This window comes from Crotalus tigris, unplaced genomic scaffold (assembly GCF_016545835.1).
Source record: "Crotalus tigris isolate CLP2741 ecotype Arizona unplaced genomic scaffold, ASM1654583v1 scf7180000024281.4978605, whole genome shotgun sequence".
NCBI classification, from domain to species: Eukaryota; Metazoa; Chordata; class Lepidosauria; order Squamata; family Viperidae; genus Crotalus; species Crotalus tigris.
In genome coordinates, this window is record NW_024100453.1 from 1,609,739 (window position 1) to 1,630,607 (window position 20,869).

General features: G+C 36.6%; 1 protein-coding gene across 4 annotated transcripts in view; it reads left to right on the forward strand.

Moving 5' to 3' along the window:
- PTPRT (protein tyrosine phosphatase receptor type T) overlaps positions 1 to 20,869 on the forward strand; it is a 704,411-nt gene that overhangs the window by 255,982 nt on the left and 427,560 nt on the right. For all 4 annotated transcript variants that reach the window (XM_039323711.1, XM_039323714.1, XM_039323712.1 and 1 more), the window contains exons 3-4: positions 17,507 to 17,778; positions 20,541 to 20,622. In XM_039323711.1, coding sequence (XP_039179645.1) covers positions 17,507 to 17,778; positions 20,541 to 20,622 — 354 coding nt within the window. The remainder of the gene's footprint in view (positions 1 to 17,506; positions 17,779 to 20,540; positions 20,623 to 20,869) is intronic.

Below are 20,869 nucleotides of genomic sequence, written 5' to 3' on the forward strand. Positions count from 1 at the left end.
TGTGAGTGTTCTGCTTATTCAGTGTGCTTGCTTACTGCTGCTTTGCTTTCGTTATTGTGCAAGCAGCCATCCTCCTTATGAGAAAGCATCCATTCTATAATCCCATCTTAAATTATCAGTTGGTTAGTAGAAGCTGGTGAAAGATACTGATGATTTAATTATGCCATTATTTAGCTGTTGGAAGCTTTTAAAACCAGCATCTAGCTTAATAATACCTATAATTGACTGGTGACCAGGCATGGGAAGCCATTAAAAATGCCTGAAATCATCTGTTGCTCAATCTGGAGCCTCTCCAGAGAACATCAATAGCAATTATGAAGCTCTGAGAAAGTTCAAATTTTGTATTTCAAGTATTTTGTAAGATCCAGACTCTCTAAAATAATAGTCTACAAAACTGTAGAGCAAAGAGCAAAGATACTACTGTGCATGCAAACTTTTGCAAAGTCAGTTTTGCTATTTCTTTATGGAGTAATCACAATTTTCTATTTTTTAAAAGATGAAATGTATGGTTTTCTTTCAATGGAGAAGGAAAAAAATACTATTCATTTATTTTGCACACTTTATTGTATCTGCCTTCAGTGAAGTCTGCAGGATTAACTTCACTTTGCACATTTTCACTACATTTTTCCTTATGAAACTTGTAGCTGTAGTGGCACTGATACCTGGCTGGTAATAATGTTCACACATTGTTGAAAGCTATACTGTGCTTTTAGTTTTGATTTAATGAAGTTTGCAATGTCAGCTCACTTATAAACAATGGCTTCTTGCCTATTATGATGGTTGATCCCAGACAATTATATCTCATTCAATAATTCATAGTTTTAAAAATGTGTTATGGTTTAGTTGAATCCTTGGGTATACTAGGAAGAAACCTGGTATAAACCTACTGCTGATTAGTCATTATTATTTTGTTTTTGTGTTTTTTAATCAGAGACATGAGTTGCTTTTTTCAATTTATTTAAGTAACATATTTTGTTTAATTAGCTTCTACGTTATTTAACTTATTCAACAAAATTATAGTGAATTTGAAAACCTACAAATATACAAAAGTGCCTTGTTGAAAATATGAAGGAGTATATTTACAAAGAACAATTTTTAAATGGACCTTCTTTTCTGGCACCTAATTTATAGTAGAAATATTGTCTAGGGTTATGCAATGTCTTGGATATAGTTTAGAATGATGCTTCAGATCATATGAAAAAATGGTTGCTGGAACTGGGTATGTCTAGTTTAATGAAGAGAAGGATTAAGGGTGACATATTAGCAATGTTCCAATATCTCAGGGCTTGCCATTAAGAAGAGGGAGTCAAGCTTTTTTCAAAGCACCTGAGGACAGGGCAAGAAACAATGGTTGGAAATTGTTCAAAGAGAGAAGCAACTTGGAATTAAGGAGAAACTTCCTGACAGTGAGGACAGTTAAACAGTGGAACAGTTTACCTTCAGAAATCATGAGCGCTCCATCACTGGAGGTTTTTAAGAAGAGGCTGGACAGTCACTTGTCTGAGATGGTATAGGTTCTCCTGCTTGAGCAGGGGTTTGGACTAAAAGACCTCCAAGGTCCCTTCCAGCTCTATTCTATTCTACTTATGGGAGCAACCTTAGCCTACAGCTCATTATGCAACCTTAGCCTACAGCTCATTAAAACAGCCATGGCTCTTTCCAGAAACACCAGTTGACTGCAATCACAGAAAAATGCTACATTCATGCTTCTATGTGCTCCAAAGCAACTGAAGACTTAGGGATTAAACTTTTTTATCAATAAGCATTAATAGAAGTTCCATGGCATACTTTGTAAGAAATTAGTATTTATGTATGCACTTTCTAGCACTGGTTCCTCTTCCCATTAAAAAAGAATGTCTTAATAAAGATGGACTATTGGAGTACTATTATCTTTTTCAGAGCTAGGCTAGGAAATATTCCTGTTCTTACAAAATATACATTGTAAAGTTCTTAATGTCCTGTGAACTTAGTGGTTTTTTTGCAGATAGTGCTGATGATGTTTTCTAGTTGGATAAGGAAACCTCTTGAAGAAAACCACCAAGCTCATAGAGCACCACGGACACAAAAGTTTAACCCTGAGCTACAAATATTGTATTCTATCAGTACAGTATATATTCCACAGTGTACAGAGGTGGGATCCTGGCATTCAGTAGTTTGGAAAGACTAAAAAATATCAAGACTAAGAACTAGATAGAATGTTGGGGATAAAGTGAAATCCCAGGAAAGACAGCAACAAACAATTCTGTATTGTTGCCAAGAAAACTACATGAGTTGAGCTGAACTCAAAGGAGGCTTTATTTTTTAATGTTCTTTTTCTTCTGTTTTTATTGATTTGTTAGCCACTTCAGTTGTTCTGCATGAGTGGAAAGATGTAAGATACATCAAATGCCAATCTATTATCTTGTTACTGATATCCCTCTATCCTTGCATTTTTAAAAAATCATCATATTGTATGCAGCTATGTAGTGCTTTAGATTTACAGTAGTTCCAAAAAGAAAATGGAAGAGCTTACAGGCTCTCCCTAACACCAGTGGAATTGAATCTACAATCCATACTATCTGCATGTCCACTTACATAATAAATGAACGAATTGATTGTTTCATTGATTTATTTGTGTCCTTTTTGTTCTTTAACTAGCATAAGGTATGACTTAGGTAATAAAGAATTAATCACACAATTTCTTGCCATTTCTATTATTTAAAAACAATCTACAGTATTAAATGTTAATAGAATATATTCACTATAAATACCTATAGGAGTGAAACTTCTAAAGCTAAGAACTACAGCTAAATGAGACAATGGTCTGTTGATGTCAAAAGGGCTTAAGTATTTATAGAATCATTCTATATATTTGTTTGAACTATAGTTTCATAATTACCTACTTTATGTTGACCAACCTTCACATAAGAGTGCAATTGGATAATCTTTGTGAGAACTGTTATCATTCCTCTTTGAATTATTATATTATTACATTTTTCTGTACTGTGTGGCCCATCATTACCTCAGAAGGTTTAAGATTTCATTGAAATGCCAAAATTTGGTAGAGATTTTACAATATTCCCTTTTTCTTAAAAGCTATATTTCTAGATAATTTGCAGTACAATCCTATGTTTATTTACTCAGATCCAGAAAATAAACGTGATCTCACTGAAATGTGCACCACTATTTTATTTTTGCAGTCAAGTTCCCCTTTCCATTTAAAAGTATCTTAGTAAAGACATATTTTGGAGTAGTTTTTTTTTCATAGCTGGAAATGTTACTGTTCTTATAACTATTCACCAGAGAACACAGAAATGGGATCCTGGCATCCAGCAATTTAGGGAATAAACAGTGTAAATAGGAGGACCTCTTTGTAACAATATTGTGCTACAGCTGGTTCTTTCTTATTCTTCTTTCAGTTTCTGTTTCAAGATAAAATCTATTCTTCAGCTTTCACTGTAAAGGTGCCTGTCCTAAAGACAAATCAAAATGAAGTTTAAGTGAGAAACATTGCTCTTTGCCTTCACCTAGGGGTCTTCTGGACAATACATCCATCAACGGAAATCATTAGAGGTCTACTTGTGTGACCTCAGAAGCACTTCTCCTCTATTCAATCCTCTTATACTCAGCTATTAGACATCTCCTAATGGAACCTGTATTAAGACTCTTTAGAGTAGGCTTTTCACATTGCCATCATTCCAAATTAACTACTACTAAAGGGACATATAGCATTTCCTAATGTAATTTACTACTTTCATTTCCCATTCTCCTTTAATATATTATAGGTCAGTGATGGTGAACCTTTTAGAGACCGAGTGCCCAAACTGCAACCCAAAACCCACTTATGTATTGTCGGGGCCTGGTGGGTGTGGCCCATTGGGTGGGCAAAGCTGTGGTGGTAACAGCAGACCAGGTGGGACTAAAAAGTTCAATCAATCAATTCCAACTTTGCGAGATCTTTTTTTTTCCTTCGAGAAGTTGAAATTGATCGATTGCTTGAACCCTTTTTTTTTTTTTGCACATGGCGGCAGAAGCCTAAAGTGAAAAGGTTTTATAAAACCCAGCTGAAGGCCTAGGATTGAGGTGATGGCACATGTGCCCACAGAGAGGGCTCGGCACCATAGGTTCACCACCATGGTTATAGGTGTATGTATTGGATTTTGGAAAATTTAGAAACAAAACAGGATAATGTGGATCTATTTGAGTTTAAATAAGGCTTATCTCAAGTGGTCAGTCCATATCTGAACAATCCTGAAGTTTTGTTTCTGGAATGGCAAAGAATGGCTGAATTGACACAACTTGCAAAAGCAAAAGAAATGGTTAACAATGAACTACACATGACTAATTTACTTTTTATCCCATAAACTTAATTAACTAAAGACTGAGGCTTTGGTTAATAACTCATAGAAAATATGGGTTGGAATTATCAATTAACCCTTTTCCTTACTGGCATAAATCTGGTCAAAAGGCCTGCTAAATTTAAAATATTTCTATATATTAAAAATATATCAGACTGAGAAGAATAGCGAAGGACAGGGTGTAATTTTGTTTGGGGATTCTGTGCTCTGACACTTGTCAGTTGTGAATAGTATTACCAAGGGATATTAAAATGATAATTAATTTTACAATAAAATAATAATAATAATATACAAAAAATATTCCAGTATCCAGGGTCCTTTTTCCAGTTCTTTCTTACAGACCAGGAGTATTAAATGTACACTGTAGCATTGGACAGGGATAACTCTGAGTGCTAACTTACAAAATGTTAGCTAATAGAAACTGTTCATCTTTGTTGCTATATTTATATATAGAAATTTTAAATAATAGATTTGCTTTGGATTGTTTAGGGCACTGTCTTCAACCCATTGCAGAATCCAAATTAAAATGGTTATCTGGTCTCCAACTAAACATATCAAGTCTATGGAGCCTGTGAGGGTTCTTTGTTTGCTCTTTGTTTTCCAAGGACTGGATATACCAAAGTATAGAAGAAAAAACTGTACACAATAACTTCATTATTTAAAGGACCAGACCAAAAAACAGAGTGTATAAGAATATTAGATTAAGCTTTATTGAGATACTTATATTAATAGTATTCTGCAATCCATTTTTATACTTATATTAATAGTATTCTTCAAGTCCATTTTTATTTCTCTGCCTGTGAGTAAACAATGGTTATTTGCCTCCATTAATATTTTCCCACAATAGCAAGTTGATGTAAATCATGTATTTAATTCCAGAGTAACTTAGCATGTAATATCATGAGTTTACCTCTGTACATCTGGTGTCCACAATAATTTAGCTTTAAAGTTGAGTAGCATCTGAAAGGTGATGTTGAGGAAGTCTCAACTGAGCATATACTGAACTGGTCACAAGAGTTTCTTCTGGGTAGCTCATTTCTTCAGCTGTCAACTGTAAGAACATTGTCATGTAATCTTAATGAAAAGCGTGCAAAGCCATTAAAAACTCAATTATGGCTTTCTCTTTTTTTCACTGTAGATGTGAGAAAATGCAATCATAAAGTGATGTTGTGTAAACACAATAGATGCCATCTGCTGTCAAGTATGATTTCAGTTCTGAAAAAAGGATATATGTTGCAGATGCATTAATAATAGGAGGTTTATCAAGGCATCATTAGGCACCAAGGACGAGGAGAAATGAAATTTACGCTTTAATTCCCCACTTTTATTTATACGCTCAATGCAAGTATCTTGTCATTTTCAATATTTTTTTAAAAAAATTCTTTTCTCTTTATTTAATATGGATTGATCTAAGCATATAAAATATATTTTTAATCATTGCAAAACTGGCAGAAATAGCAAGATATCATGTTAACGTATTGAAATAGCAGAAATAGCAAGTTATATGTTAACGTATTGATCAAAACACATTTAATACACTTGACCTGATATCCCATCTGTTTGCAAAACCATATGTCCTAGTGTCCATATGAATAAGAACTGAACCCTCAGCATTTCACAGCATGCAAAATACAGTATATATGTTTTCCTCTAACAGTTCATTGCCTATGATTTGTTTTCAGGCGAAAATAGTAAATGGCAGTATGGATGGATGAATGCTTAATTTAGAGGGAATAATGATAAGATAAAATTGTCTTATCATAAGCTTGCCAATGTTTTAGAAAATTGCTAGCACTGGAAATACTGAGGAGAAATAATTTCAAAGCTTTTCTTTCATTCTTTTTCTCAGTTGGATAAAACAATGATTTGATTTATCACAGAAATAAAACACAGGAATGCTCATAAATGTTTCAGATTGCCCTAGATCTGCCATTACTGTCTTCCCCTTGAGAACAGGACAGTACTCACCAAGCCAATTTTTTTTCCATTTAGCTTAATGAGTGACTAAATTTGCCTATTGGTCTCCAGTATCACTATTCTTAGTACCTTTGTTACATGCTGGCATCTGAAGAAACATTATCTTCCTATCTATCTTCAAGTCCCAAAACTGTGATTCAGAGTGACAGTATTTGACATATGTGATTGGTGGTGTGTGCATGCGCGCGCACACACACACACAAACACATACATAAACTTCTCTGTGTGTACATTATATGGTGGTAATCTCTAAACTTTCTGGCTCTGTGGACCAGTGGGTGCGGCAGGGGGTGAGAGGGCAATGGTTTTGCACACATGTGCCTCTTCTTTGTACAAATGGAGCTTCGTGTGCTTGTGGGCTTGCCCACCACTTGTATGACTTGGTTCCTAATGGGTTTTGGCCTGGTACTGGGCCATGGACTGGAGATTGAGTACCCTTGTTATAAGGTACGTGTGTGTGTGTGTGTGTGTGTGTGTGTCTGTGTGCACGTCATGTGTGCACATGTGCAGGCATGTGTGTATGTCTATATATATATTACCCATTAGATATGCCAAATACATATACATACATATGAACAGTTCAATAACATAAAAATTATTTACAAAAATGCTGCCAAACTTGTGCGTATGGCTGCACATTGGGCAGAAATGATCAGAATGTTTATGTGACTTGTCTGTTGCACTATAACAACATAGCACATAAAATGAAAAAGGGAGAAAATCAGTAACTTAAAAATAAGGCAAGGCTTTCCAAACTCAATCTTCTGTGAATTTCAAGAAGGCCAGCAGAGAAATATATCTGTAAAATGACTTGGCAGCAGTCTCAGAATGAGAATGTCAAGAGGGGTTGCATTTGATTAAAAATTGCTATGCGTGACTGCTGAAATGGATATTTCCTTTTTTTCCTTCTCTCATTCCCCTACCCACAATGTGTGATTACTTGTTGCTTGTTTTCCTGAAGGCATGTTTACAGACATACCCAAAGCAGACTCTTTAAAGAGAATAAAACTAATAATTCTCAATATTTTTAATGCATAATCCTTTATAATGTTAGTAACAAAGGGCAAAGATAGAAAACTAGAAAGGATTCTCTGCAGATAAGCTTCCAGGGGTTACAAAGGTTTAATTATTTTATTATTATATCATGTGGCATAATGGTATTACAATCCTATTCCACTGGGGAAAATATATATGAATATTTTTTGCAGGAATGCCAACAGGTCTAATTTTCTTCCTGACCCCAATGGTACTTCTATAAATTCATGCAACTATTATTTTTATTGCCTCTAGGTCAAATGCTCCCTTGGACCTTTTGCCTCTAGAAAAGTATTTTCTGAATAGATAAAAAACAGATATATGATATATGTCTGAATTGTCTGTGTTTGTGAATTAAATTCCTTGTGAATCCTGGATGCCTTAATAAACTTCATGTGGCCCTTGATCTAATTTCAAAAACTCTTTATAAATGGTAAGTTTAGATCCTGGGCAGGCAGAATCTGTCTCTTTCTCTGTAGCTCCCAGGAGGTGACGGGTGATAAAAGAAAAAAAAAAGGAATCAGTAAAAGAGAAAAGGTGACATAGAAAAGAAAGGAAAGAGAATGTTTTTTAAAATATTAGTTGAGAATAGTAACTTTATTTTCCTACATAGATCCATGGATTTCATATATGTATTGAAGAAAAACAATGAAAAAGAAAAACAATGATTTACATTTGTTATTTGCTTCCATTAATATTTTCCCACAATGGCAAATTGAGGTAAATCATGTATTTAATTCCAGAGTAATTTAGCATGTAATATCATGAATTTATTTCTGTTCATCTGGTGTCCACAATAATTTGAATTGTCTGTATTTGAGGATTAAGCTCCTGGTGAACACTGGATGCCTTAATGAACTTCATGTGGCCCTTGATCTAATTTCAAAATCTCTTTGTAAGTGGTAAGTTCAGATCCTGGGCAAGCATAATCTGTTTCTTCCTCTATAGCTCCCAGGATGTGAAGGGTGATAAAAGAAAAAAAGGAATCAGAAAGTAAAAAAGAAAAGATGACATAAAAAGAAAAGGAAAGAGAATCATATTCCAGCAAGCTTAGCCTGTAGCCTTAGTCAATGTTTGCTTCAACCTGGCACATCAATAGCATATAATGTGACACCCATCATGACCCAGACCATGCAGTTTCACCTGAATATTCCTTGAAAATAAAGAAAGAAAGGAAAGAAAGAAAGAAAGAAAGAAAGAAAGAAAGAAAGAAAGAAAGAAAGTAAGTCAGAATATGGGAATCATAGCTCAAATGGTATTTTTTATAAAAATGATGAAAGAAAAAAAGTATTTTATTGAACAATTCTCCAGAAGGAAAAGATGAAGAATGGGAAAACAGCAGAGAAAAAGAGAGAAAGAAAGCTTCAGGCAGATTGAGAAAGAAAAGAAGAGGGGAAAAGACAGAGAAGAATAGAATAGAATAGAATACAGCTGGAAGGGACCTTGGAGGTCTTCTAATCCAGCCCCCTTCTCAAGCAGGAGAACCTATACCATTTCAGATAAGTGACTGTCCAGTCTCTTAAAAATCTCCAGTAAAGGAGTGCCCATGATTTCTGAAGGCAAGCTGTTCCACTGGAAAATTGTCCTCACTGTCAGGAAGTTTCTCCTTAATTCCAGGTTGCTTCTCTCTTTGATCAGTTTCCAACCATTGTTTCTTGTCTTGCCCTTTGATACTTTGGAGAATAGTTTGACCCCATCTTCTTTGTGGAAGCTTCTCAAATACTGGAATACTGTTATCATGTCACCCTATTTCTTCTTTTCTTTAGACTATCCAAATACAGGTCCTGCAGCTGTTCTTCATATGTTTTAGTCTTCAGGCCTTTGATCTTTTTAGTTGCTCTTCTCTGAACTTTTTCCAAGGTCTCAACATCTTTTTTGTAGTATGGTGACCAAAATTGGTTGCAGTATTCCAGATGTGGTCTTACTAGGGTTTTATAAAGCGGTACTGATACCTCATGTGATCTTGATTCTATGCCTCTGTTTATACAACCTAGGATTGTATTAGCTTTTCTGGCTGCTGCTGCACACTGCTGGCTCATAGTCAAATGATTGTCCGCTAGGACTCCAAGGTCCCTCTCACAGTTGCTGTTTTTGAGCCAGGTCCCACCTAATCGGTACTTAAACCTTTGATTTTTCATACCTAAATGTAAAACTCATTTTGTTGGATAGGACCCATTGTTTAAATGGGGTATTGGCTATTCCTGCCAGTTTGGTGTCATCTGCAAATTTGATGAGTTCCCCTTCTATTCCCTCATCTAAGTCATTAATGAAGATATTAAAGAGTCCTGGGTCTAAGATGGAGCCTTGTGATATCCCACTGCTTACTTCTCTCCATGTGGATGTAGTACCATTGAGGACTATTCACTGAATACAGTTTGTCAGCTTGTCAGCCAGCTACATATCCATATGATGGTGTTGTTGTCGGTCCCACTTTTTTCTAGCTTACTAAGCAGCAGGTTGTGGTCTACTTTGTCAAATGCCTTACTGAAGTCTAAGACGCTCCAGTACTTCAAAAATCAGTTAGATAATAAAAGGTAATTAGAGGAAAAGATGAAAGGATGTTCTAATAATCAAGGCAATGCCTTACAAATGATTTTTGATGTTACCTTTGCCTCAACATAAGTTTATCTTGTAAGCAACATATATTTAAATTTAGGAATCTTTCCTCCCACTCTTTTTTCCCAATATGTATTTTGCCATACAAATGATTTTTATCTTCCTCAACCATGCTGATGATGTAGTGCGGATCTGTGATTTAGTCAGGTTCTTAGCCACATGAAACTGCTGCATGAATGCTGTTCCTGCATGATTTCCCTCTATGAGTATTTGGCTTTGGCTGCCAGAGAGACTGGACACCTGACTTCCACAGAGGTAAATCTGAGGAGAGCAAAAAGGACTTTTTATAAATGAAGAAGCTTCATTGAACTCAATTTGCCTCTGTGTATGCAGAGATACAGAATTGTATCTTTCATATAGGAAGGACAGTTTGCCTGTCTATATTGTGTTCCCAAAACCCAGGGCATATTTCTATTACTGAATCCTACCTTATACAGAAAATTTGAAGAGTCTTGCTCTAAGCAAGTAATTAAATGTCTGGCAGCATTACAATAGTTTGTCCACACTTTATCTGCAACCCAGAGCATTTTATTATACCACAACCTACTCCTTGGTAAGCTAGAAAAAGGTAGACAACATCACCATCAGATGGATCTGTAGCTGGCTGGCAAACCGTACGTAACAAGTAGTCCTCAATGGCATTCCATCCACATGGAGAGAAGTAAGCAGTGGGGTACCATAAGGTTCTGTCTTAGGCCCAGTACTCATCAATATCTTCATGAGGGAATTGAATGGGAACTCATCAAATTTGTAGACGATACCAAACTGGCAGGAGTAGCCAACACCCCAGAAGACAAACTCAGGATCCAAAAATATTTTGACAAAATTGAACAACAACAAAATGAGTTTCAATGAGGAGAAAAGTAAAGTTTTATATTTAGGCAGGAAAAATCAAAGGTACAAGTACAGATTGGGCAAGACCTAGCTCAAAAACAGCAACTGTGAGAGGGACCTTGTAGACCTAGTGGACGATCACTTAACCATGAGCCAGCAATGTGCAGTAGCAGCCAAAAAAGCTAATACAATCCTGGGTTGTATAAACAGAGACATAGAATCAAGATAACATGAGGTATTAGTACCGCTTTATAAAACCCTAGTAAAACCACACCTGGAATACTGCAGCCAGTTTTGGTCATCATATCACAAAAAGATGTTGAGAGTTTGGAAAAAAAATTCTGAGAAGAGCAACCAAGATGATCAAAGGCCTGAAGACTAAAACATATGAAGAACGGCTACAGGACTTATATTTGGCTAGTCTAAAGAAAAGAAGAAATAGGGGTGACATGATAGCAGTATTCCAGTGTTTGAGGGGCTGCCACAAAGAAGAAGGGGTCACATTATTTACCAAAGCACCAGAGGGCAGGACAAGAAACAATGGTGGGAAACTGGTCAAAAAGAAAAACAACCTGGAATTAAAGAGAATCACTTCCTGACAATGAGGACAATTGACCAGTGGAATAGCTTGCCCCCAGAAATCGTGGGTGCTCCATCACTGGAGATTTTTAAAAAGAGGCTAGACAGTCACTTGTCTGAGATGGTATAGGTTCTCCTGCTTGAGCAAGGGACTAGACAAGAAGGCCTCCAAGATCCTTTCCAGCTCTATTCTATTCTATTACTGCTGAAGCATCTTCCATTAATTTCAAAGGGCTTTACATAATAATAATAATAATAATAATAATAATAATAATAATAATAATAATAACCCCCAGTGAGACACTACCTTGACATGGTTGTGGGGCTTGTGTACTCTGAGGAAAATGAGAGCTATGCCAGAGGTTCAACCATACTGGACAGGTCTCATCAGAGGAGTCAGACAAAGAGTGTCTCTCCCATAAAAAATATGGTGAGACGTAAATTGCAGAATGCCATACCAGCTCGGACGTCGCCCGGGTTAACAAGGTCCGCGCTAGATATTGGAGTTCCTGGATATCTGGTGAAAAATGGTTACAGGACTCAGGACTATTGGCTGAGCAACCAGGGCCAGCAGCTGCAGAACTACTGGAAGAAAAGATGTTTACCCGTCGCAGATACACAGTGATAGAAAACAAAGAAATAATGATCTGTTACTACAGATCAAGTCCAACAAGAAGAGGATATCTAAAACGAATGCACCAGTTCTGGAAAGAACAACATCCAGAATCAGAAATAACAGAACAGAGACTAGCAGATCAATGCCGATTTATAACACGAAATAAAATATTCACAGAAACAGAATTGGACGAACTGCAAAGGTTTACCCAGGGCAAAGAAATCAAAGCGTTACCAGAAGTAATTCAGAATGTAGAGGCAAACCAGGGGGAGTTGGCAGTGAAGGAATCTAGCAGAGATATACAACTGTTCTCATTTGGAAACCAGGCACCTCTACCTCAGGAAGAACACAACCCTCTAACTAAAGAAATAAAAGAATTGAAACAAAGAATAACTGAGCATCTAGAACAGCACAAAAACAACAGAATAAGGCTACCTACATTGAAGCTTGTTCCAAAGAAACAGCTAGCACAAGCATTAAAAGATGCAAATATTGCAATATCAAGTATAAGCACCAATTCACTGCAAGAAACAAACCAACTAATGTACAGCACAGCTGCAGTTATAACAGAATACCTGGGATAAAAAAAAAACAAAGAAGAAAAACAAACAAACAGTGCACCAGAAAAATGGAAGGTTAGACTAGAAAATAAGATCAGCAAGTTAAGATCACATACAAGCAAGGAAGATCAAGGAAGCACTGGAAATAATAAAGCAACAAATAACAGCTATAGCCAGGAAAATCAGTAGATATGAAGCTCGAATTGCAAACTATAGGCAGAACCTCCAATTTCAATCCAATCAAAAACGTTTCTACCAATCCATCAATGGAGAAACTGCAAGGAATCAGGCAGTACCTGACAAGGAAGAAACAGTGCAGTTCTGGAAGCAGATATGGGATAACCCAAAGAAATACAACAAGGATGCGGCTTGGTTAAAAGAGGTGGATGCAAATAAAACAGAAGTTGAAATGAAAGAACTAGTACTAACAACAAAAATGGTAGAAAAAAGAGCAAAGACAATCAAAAATTGGTCAGCACCAGGTGAAGATGAACTGCATGGGTTTTGGTTGAAACATCTAACTGTTATACACCCACTCATTGCCAAGCAGTTCAACAATATACTACAAGGAGGAGAAATTGAAAAGTGGCTAACAACTGGGAAAACCTACCTAATAATGAAAAATCCAGCAAAAGGGGCAACACCAGGCAACTACAGGCCAATTACCTGCTTACCAACAACTTTCAAATTACTAACTGGTGTGGTAGCTGATGCAGTACAACAGCATCTAGTTGAAAACAATCTCTTTCCACCTGAGCAGAAAGGAAACCGCCCCAATAGCAGAGGAACAAAAGATCAACTCCTATAGACAAAATGATCTTGGAAAACTGCAAGAGAAGGAAGACCAACCTGAATGTGGCATGGATTGACTACAAAAAGGCATTTGACTCTCTGCCACATGATTGGATAATAAAGTGCCTAGAAATAACAGGAGTCAGTAGAAACATCAGAAAATTTGTGCAAAGATCGATGGCACAATGGAAGACACAGTTGCAGATCAATGGTGAGAAGCTGGGAGAGGTTAATATCAAGAGAGGAATATTTCAAGGAGATTCATTATCACCATTACTATTTGTTATTGCACTGTTTCCTCTGTCAACAATACTGAATAACTCAGGACATGGCTATCAAACATCAAAAACATCTGCCAGACTATCCCACCTCCTTTACATGGATGATCTGAAGCTGTATGGAAAAACATCATCTGAAATAGAATCGCTGCTCAACACTGTCCGTATATATAGCCAAGATATTGTAATGGAGTTTGGCTTGGACAAATGTGCCACACTTACTATCAAACAAGGAAAAATAGTGAAAACTGAAGGAATCAAGATGCCCCACGAAAATAACATTAAGAGTCTGGATGAGGAAGAGTACTACAAATACTTGGGTATCCTTCAAGCTGACAACATCAAGCACACTGAAGTCAAGAAAAAGATTAGAGGTGAATACATCAAGAGAGTGAAGAAGATCTTAAAGTCCAAACTCAATGGAGGAAATACCATAAAGGCAATCAACACCTGGGCAATCCCAGTCATTAGGTACACAGCTGGAATAGTGGACTGGACTCAAGCAGAACTAAAAGCAATGGATAGGCAGACCAGAAAAATAATGACAATGAATCACGCCCTTCATCCACGCAGTGACATTGATAGACTTTATCTACCAAGGCAAATAAGTGGGCGTGGAATGCTACAAGTACATCAGATGGTTGAAGAAGAAAAAATGGCTTTGGAAGAATATCTGAAGAACAATGATGAAGATGCACTGAAATTAGTATATCAGGAAGGCTTACTAACTACTGGAGAGACCAAACTGGCCTACAAGAAAGACCAAATGAAGAACAGAATAGAGGCATGGGAAGACAAAGCACTACATGGCCAATACATGAAAAAAATAGCTGGGAAAGCAGATAATAATAAAACCTGGCAATGGCTAAGAGCAGGAAAATTGAAGAAAGAGACCGAGGGACTAATTCTGGCTGCACAAGACCAAGCCTTAAGGACAAATGCATACAAAGTCAAAATTGAGAAGACAGCAACAGACAGTAAGTGCCGCCTATGCAAAGAAGCTGAAGAAACAGTGGACACTTGGTAAGCTGTTGCAAGAAGATTGCACAAACTGATTACAAGCAGCGGCATGACAAAGTAGCAACAATGGTGCATTGGAAGATCTGCAAAAAATATCATTTGCCTGTAAGCAAAAACTGGTGGGATCATAAAATAGAGAAAGTCATAGAAAATGATAAAATTAAACTGCTCTGGGACTTCAGAATTCAAACAGACAAGCACCTGCAGCATAACACCCCAGACTTAACAATTGTCGATAAGAAAGACAAAAAAGTCTGGATAGTGGATGTGGCAGTGCCTGGAGATAGCAGAATAGAAGAGAAAGAACTGGAGAAGATAACAAAATACAAAGACCTACAAATAGAAATAGAAAGACTGTGGCAAAAGCAAGCAAGGGTAGTACCAATAGTCATAGGCTCCTTGGGTGCAATCCCAAAACAACTGGAGCACCACTTGAACACAATTGGCATTGACAAATTCGCTATTAGTCAATTGCAAAAGGCGGCCTTATTAGGAACTGCTTCCATCCTGCGACGATATCTGTAATACCATCAAACATCCACATCTGCCTATCCCAGGTCCTGGGTAAGGACTCGATAGGTAGACAAAATGCCAAATCCAGTCTGAACATCTGGCTGACTGTGCGATGATCCATAATAATAATAATAGTAAAGTTGGAAGGGACCTTGGAGGTCATCTAGTCCAACCCCCTGCTCAGGCAGGAAACCCTACACCATTTTGGATAAATGGCTGTCCAGTCTCTTCTTAAAAACTTCCAGTGTTGGAGCATTTACTGCTTCTGGAGGCAGGTTGTTCCACTGATTAATTGTTCTCACTGTCAGGAAGTTTCTCCTTAGTTCTAGGTTGCTTCTCTCCTTCATTAGTTTCCATCCATTGCTTCTTGTCCTGCCTTAGGTGCTTCGGAAAATAGCTTGATTCCCTCTTCTTTATGGCAGCCCCTGAGATATTGGAATACTGTTAACTCAGTACTTATTTAAATGACAGCCCTGGCAATGACAGCATCAGCAACAAAGGAGAAGTGCTTTTTTTACTTATACAAAAAGACATACAGTTAGGGTCAAGATTAGGGTTGACATGTTTTATCCAAATGGAGCCCAACTTTCATTTGATTATTAGGCTTCCTTTGAATGCATCCAGATTGGAAGTGCTGGGCATACAGGGTGTAGGCTCAGGTTGTTTTTCTCTCCTCAAGGATATCTGCCTAGGTTAAATAGAGTGGGCACATTCCAAGGTCCATCCCTTAAGTGTTGTCATTTGATGGGACATAGGAATCTGTTATATGGATTGATTGATTGATTGATTGATTGATTGGCAATGGTAGGTTAGGTTCTTGATTGTTGTTTTTTTTTGGTTTTTATTATTGTTGTGAGCCACATAGAGTTGTGTTTTAAAAGGTAGGCAGACAAATAAAGGAATGAATAAAGTATGCTGCTTGGGTTAACATCGAATAGTTTGAAGCTTCTGAATTTCTCAAGTCTTAGAAATAATTTCTACCAGCAAATTGTGGAACACTTTTTCCCCCCACCAAGGATAATTTAGAAGCAAGGATCCAGGCAATTGCTTAGATTGTTAATTTCAGGGTTAGTTGGTTATTTATTGAATTATCCAGCCAGCAACTACAGCAAATAGCACAAAAGGTCCATGATGTCTTCCATGCAAGTGATTTACAGAATCACCCAGCCATTGCTTTAGGAATACCAACCCTCTCATATTAGTGTTTTATCATCATAGAAATGTTTCCAGATGACAGTTTATATCACTGGTGGAGATTGACTCCATGTATGAAATAGACATAGGATAGAAATAAGTTGACTGTAGAAATCATGCATCAAACTTGTAAAATTACTTATAATATAAAAATAGTTTTTCTGAAGTCAAACAAAATGTGGGTAAATATGTATGTGGTTGTGGTGTTTTGTTAGTTTATTTATTTTGACACAGTTTTTTCTTTGCTTAGACTGTGCATATATGAGTGAAACTTTTTTTAATGTATTCTCAGTTTTAAAAGATAACACTTTTATTGAGTTTATCTCAGTTCTGCTAACTACATGAATATATCTATGGACCTTTTTTTGGTAAAAGTATAGAGGTGATTTGCTGTGCATTTAATTATTTTTTGCAGGAACAAATGTGTGAATTTGGAGTTGAACTACTCTGACTCATAGTCCCCAAGTCTTATCAGTTTCTGTCTGAAAAGCTGTTGAAGCAGAAAAATGAGGATTCCAAAGAGTAGTTTTAAATTCTGACTTTATTTCTCACATAGTTAGGCTCCTAATGGCTGTTCTTCCATTACCAGTTTTCCATCTTGTAGATGAGAGCAATGTGAATAGCCATGCCACTGAAGCAATCGTTTTGAAAACTCTGCCTAATACAATTCAGTGGTTTTTCCAAAAATGTAATTGACCTCCCACATTGTAGGATTCTTGATATATTGTAATCTATAAATATGAATGTGTTGCAAAAGCAGACAGCTTAATAGTGTTTGCATATGCAAACAAAAGGGTCTGATAGGGTAACTTCAGTAGAGCGAAAAGGGAATATGATATGCTCTTCATGTCTGAAGTCAATATTTTCCTGTCAGACAGTTTGAAATCCAAGGTGGAAAAATATTGAAATAATAATAGATGGTTCCCTTTAGCTGATGACTCAAACAGTGGATACAAAAGTATTCCTGGAATTTTGATGTTTTTTTTCCCCAAAAAGAATTATAATAATAGTAATAGATCTAAGAAAATTAGCAACTATTTGAGGTTCTGACTGTTGGCCTGATTATTTAGAATTATTGACCCTTTAATTAATTTAGTTGTAATATCAGGAAAAGGAACTACTGATCTTTTCTCTTCTTTTTTCTTTTCTTTTTAGGCTCCTTCATGATGGTGAATAGTTCTGGGAGGGCATCTGGGCAAAAGGCCCACTTGCTTTTACCAACACTGAAGGAAAATGATACACACTGCATTGATTTCCATTACTACTTGTCCAGTCGTGACCGTTCTAGTCCTGGATCCTTGAATGTTTATGTAAAAGTGAATGGTGGACCTCAAGGCAACCCTATCTGGAATGTCTCTGGGCTTGTTACAGAAGGTTGGGTGAAAGCAGAGCTTGCTATCAGTACTTTCTGGCCGCACTTTTATCAGGTATACTTGAGATTTCTTTTCTTTTACCATATTGGTAGGCAACCTGCAGCCTGTGAGCCACTGTGGCTTTTTAAGAGATTAGCAAATTGCTCATTTTCTATTGGGTTTTACTTTGTTATTATTATTTTTTTCAATTTTGCAATTGGAGGTGAGAAAGGGGTGAAATATTTTCTGTTAAACGAACTGCATCCACTAACAATAAATAACTAATTTTAGTCCAATCTTCTTTAGTGGCATTTCTTCATCACAACCTACTCCTTGGGGATCTTTGAGGAGCAGGAAAAGGATGGTAATAATGCAGAATTCAATCTAGATTCTGTCACTGGGATATGACATTTAATCTTCTGAGCTTTCAGATTTGTGCTGGAGCCCAAAGCTCAGAAGACTAAACCTCTGGTGCCAGTGACTGATCCAGACTGGATCTTGCAACATTATCCTGGGGCACTATATTTGCCTTCATTTGTATAGGAATAATAATAAGAAAATTAACTAAAATGACCACAATTCACAAACAAAATATATGAATGTATCCTAACATCATAACCGCTAAAATCTACTGATCTGTACAGTCTTGTTTTCCTTGCCATACAGAGTATCAGACCAATCTCTAATGTGTACACTACATTAAATTGAAATGAGATATTTTTTAAAATCCATCCATTAGGAACCTAAGTAGTAAATATGAAAGGTAGTGCTAGGTTCTTGTAACCTTGGATAGTCAAGCATATTCAAACATTTACAATAGATATTTTTTTTCTCTTAAATTCAGCATGCTTCTTGAATATTACCATTCTTTTTCATCGATAACCATGGTCATATGACTGAAGGAAAAGTGGCACCTAGAAAATTGAGGAGCAGAAAGAAATGGACAGAGACTATCCCAAATCTTGTTTTGGATATGCCTACTTTTGGAATGACTTTTGAAGATTACCATTAAAGAAATAAGACATCTGTTTTTTTTTTTAATCTTCTCTCTCTGAGAGAGAGAAATTAGACAACAAATTAGATAATTGTGTTATGACTGAGCCATTTGTTTGAGAGATGCCAAAATCACAGTGATTAATACCATCTTTTATACAAATCATTTGGAACAACCTGAAAAATGCGTGTGTGTGAGTGAGTGTGTGTGTATCCATATACACATACATATGTATTAATCACTCATTGTGCAAGATAAATTTTTCAGGCTAATGCTATGTAGATCCCCAAAAAGAAGTAGGAAATTAAAATTAAAAGCATGAGATAAAAATAAATACAGGTAAAGGTAGTTGACACTAAAATGCATTGATTTTAGCACTAATTATGTTACTGACTTTGGGTAATGAAATGTCTGCAAGAAAACAGCCAAGTTCAGAGACCACTGAAGACCCTTCACAATACTAAAATGGTTCAGAAAATGTTGTTTCCGCCATGTCTATACATTGCTTCATGCTTTAAATTTCCCACTTTTTTTCTTTTTGTGGATCTCAGCAACTCTATCCAACCATGGCTTTCTTAATATTGCTCTCAATCAATTCAGTCTTCCTTTGTATGTCCTCTGTTATAGAATTAGGACCATCCAACAGCCCTATCCAAAACTTCTAGATTACTGGCAGCTTTTAAAAGCTTTATTCTAGCATAGTGGTTCTCAACCTTTCTAATGCCGTGACCCCATAATACAGTTCCCCATGTTGTGGTGACCCCCGAGTGGGTGTGGCCACCAATAAGAGGGAGTAGGACAGCTAGGGAAAAGGGAAAAAATGGTGGACAGCGTGGTTTGGCGACCCCCGTGAAATGGTCGTTCGACCCCAAATGGGGTCCCGACCCACAGGTTGAGAACCACTGTTCTAGCAACATATGAAAGTTCATCTTTTAGATCTTACATATGAAAGAGCATGGAAATCACCTTGGAGTGCCCTTCAGGATGAATCTTGATGGAATCAAAAATGACACTTCAGGTGTCTCTTATCTCCAGCTCTTTTTATATATATATAAGCAATGCTGAATTGCATCATCTTGATTGCCTCACATATTTTTTCCTTATCATTTGTTAAACTCTGATAGTTAGCCATCTTATCAAGATGTTGTTTTTTATAACCGCTCCATAACCATAGGGAGTTGAAGAATCTTATTAGAAAAAAATATTTTCAAGGATACTATATCCTTTCATAACTTGCCTTGGAGCATCTTGATAACATCTTGTACATGCTTACTTTTCAGGTTTCTTCTGTAGTGCATTCTTTTTAACCATTTATTGTCTGGCCATTAACCCATTCTGTAATATGTTATTTTTTCTGCCATTATAGTTCCAGAGCTTAATTAAGATATAACTGGTTGCATGATTATATTTATTGCTAATACCAATTTTTAATGCATACATGCACTTTTTAGAGGAGATTCTTTGGAAAGGATTTAATGCATATATCTACATAAGTAAATTTGGGGACAGGGTGGGTTGCTCTGTGGAATGCAGGTAGTCCTTGTTTGGCAATTGCCTTGTTTAATGACCATTCAATTACAGTGGTTATGATCAATCCTTGCATTTCTGACCTTCACAGGTCTGTAAAGCAAAGGGAAGCTGAAGTAAACATAGTTGTGGTTTCACTTAGCAATCACTGCTTAACAACTGAGTTACTGTACCAATTGTGATTGTTAAACAAGGACTAACTGAAAGCATCTTTTACAGAATCTGAATGCTTTGTACTTAAGTGTGTTAGAGAGATGATTTCTGTATATTTTTCAATTGTTTACTTAATCAGCTTGTTGTCCCCTATGCATTTCAGGTCATATTTGAATCGGTTTCTTTGAAGGGGCACCCCGGGTACATAGCTGTGGATGAAGTCAGAGTCCTTGCTCATCCATGCAGTAAGCATCTCTCCCCCCCCCACTTTCCCTCCTAACCATAGCAATGCATTTCATGTTCAAATGAGTAATTTACCCAATTTAGTCAGTTCTGAAACATTTCCTTTTATCTATTCCAAATCCTTGCGGAGTGGAAGCAATCAACCCTGAATAAATACATAATTTCTCAAGTTGTACAACAAGCAAAGCTGCTTCAAATGTGAAGCAAGTGCCAAAATTTTAAACCATTATTAAAGGGGAATAAAACCCT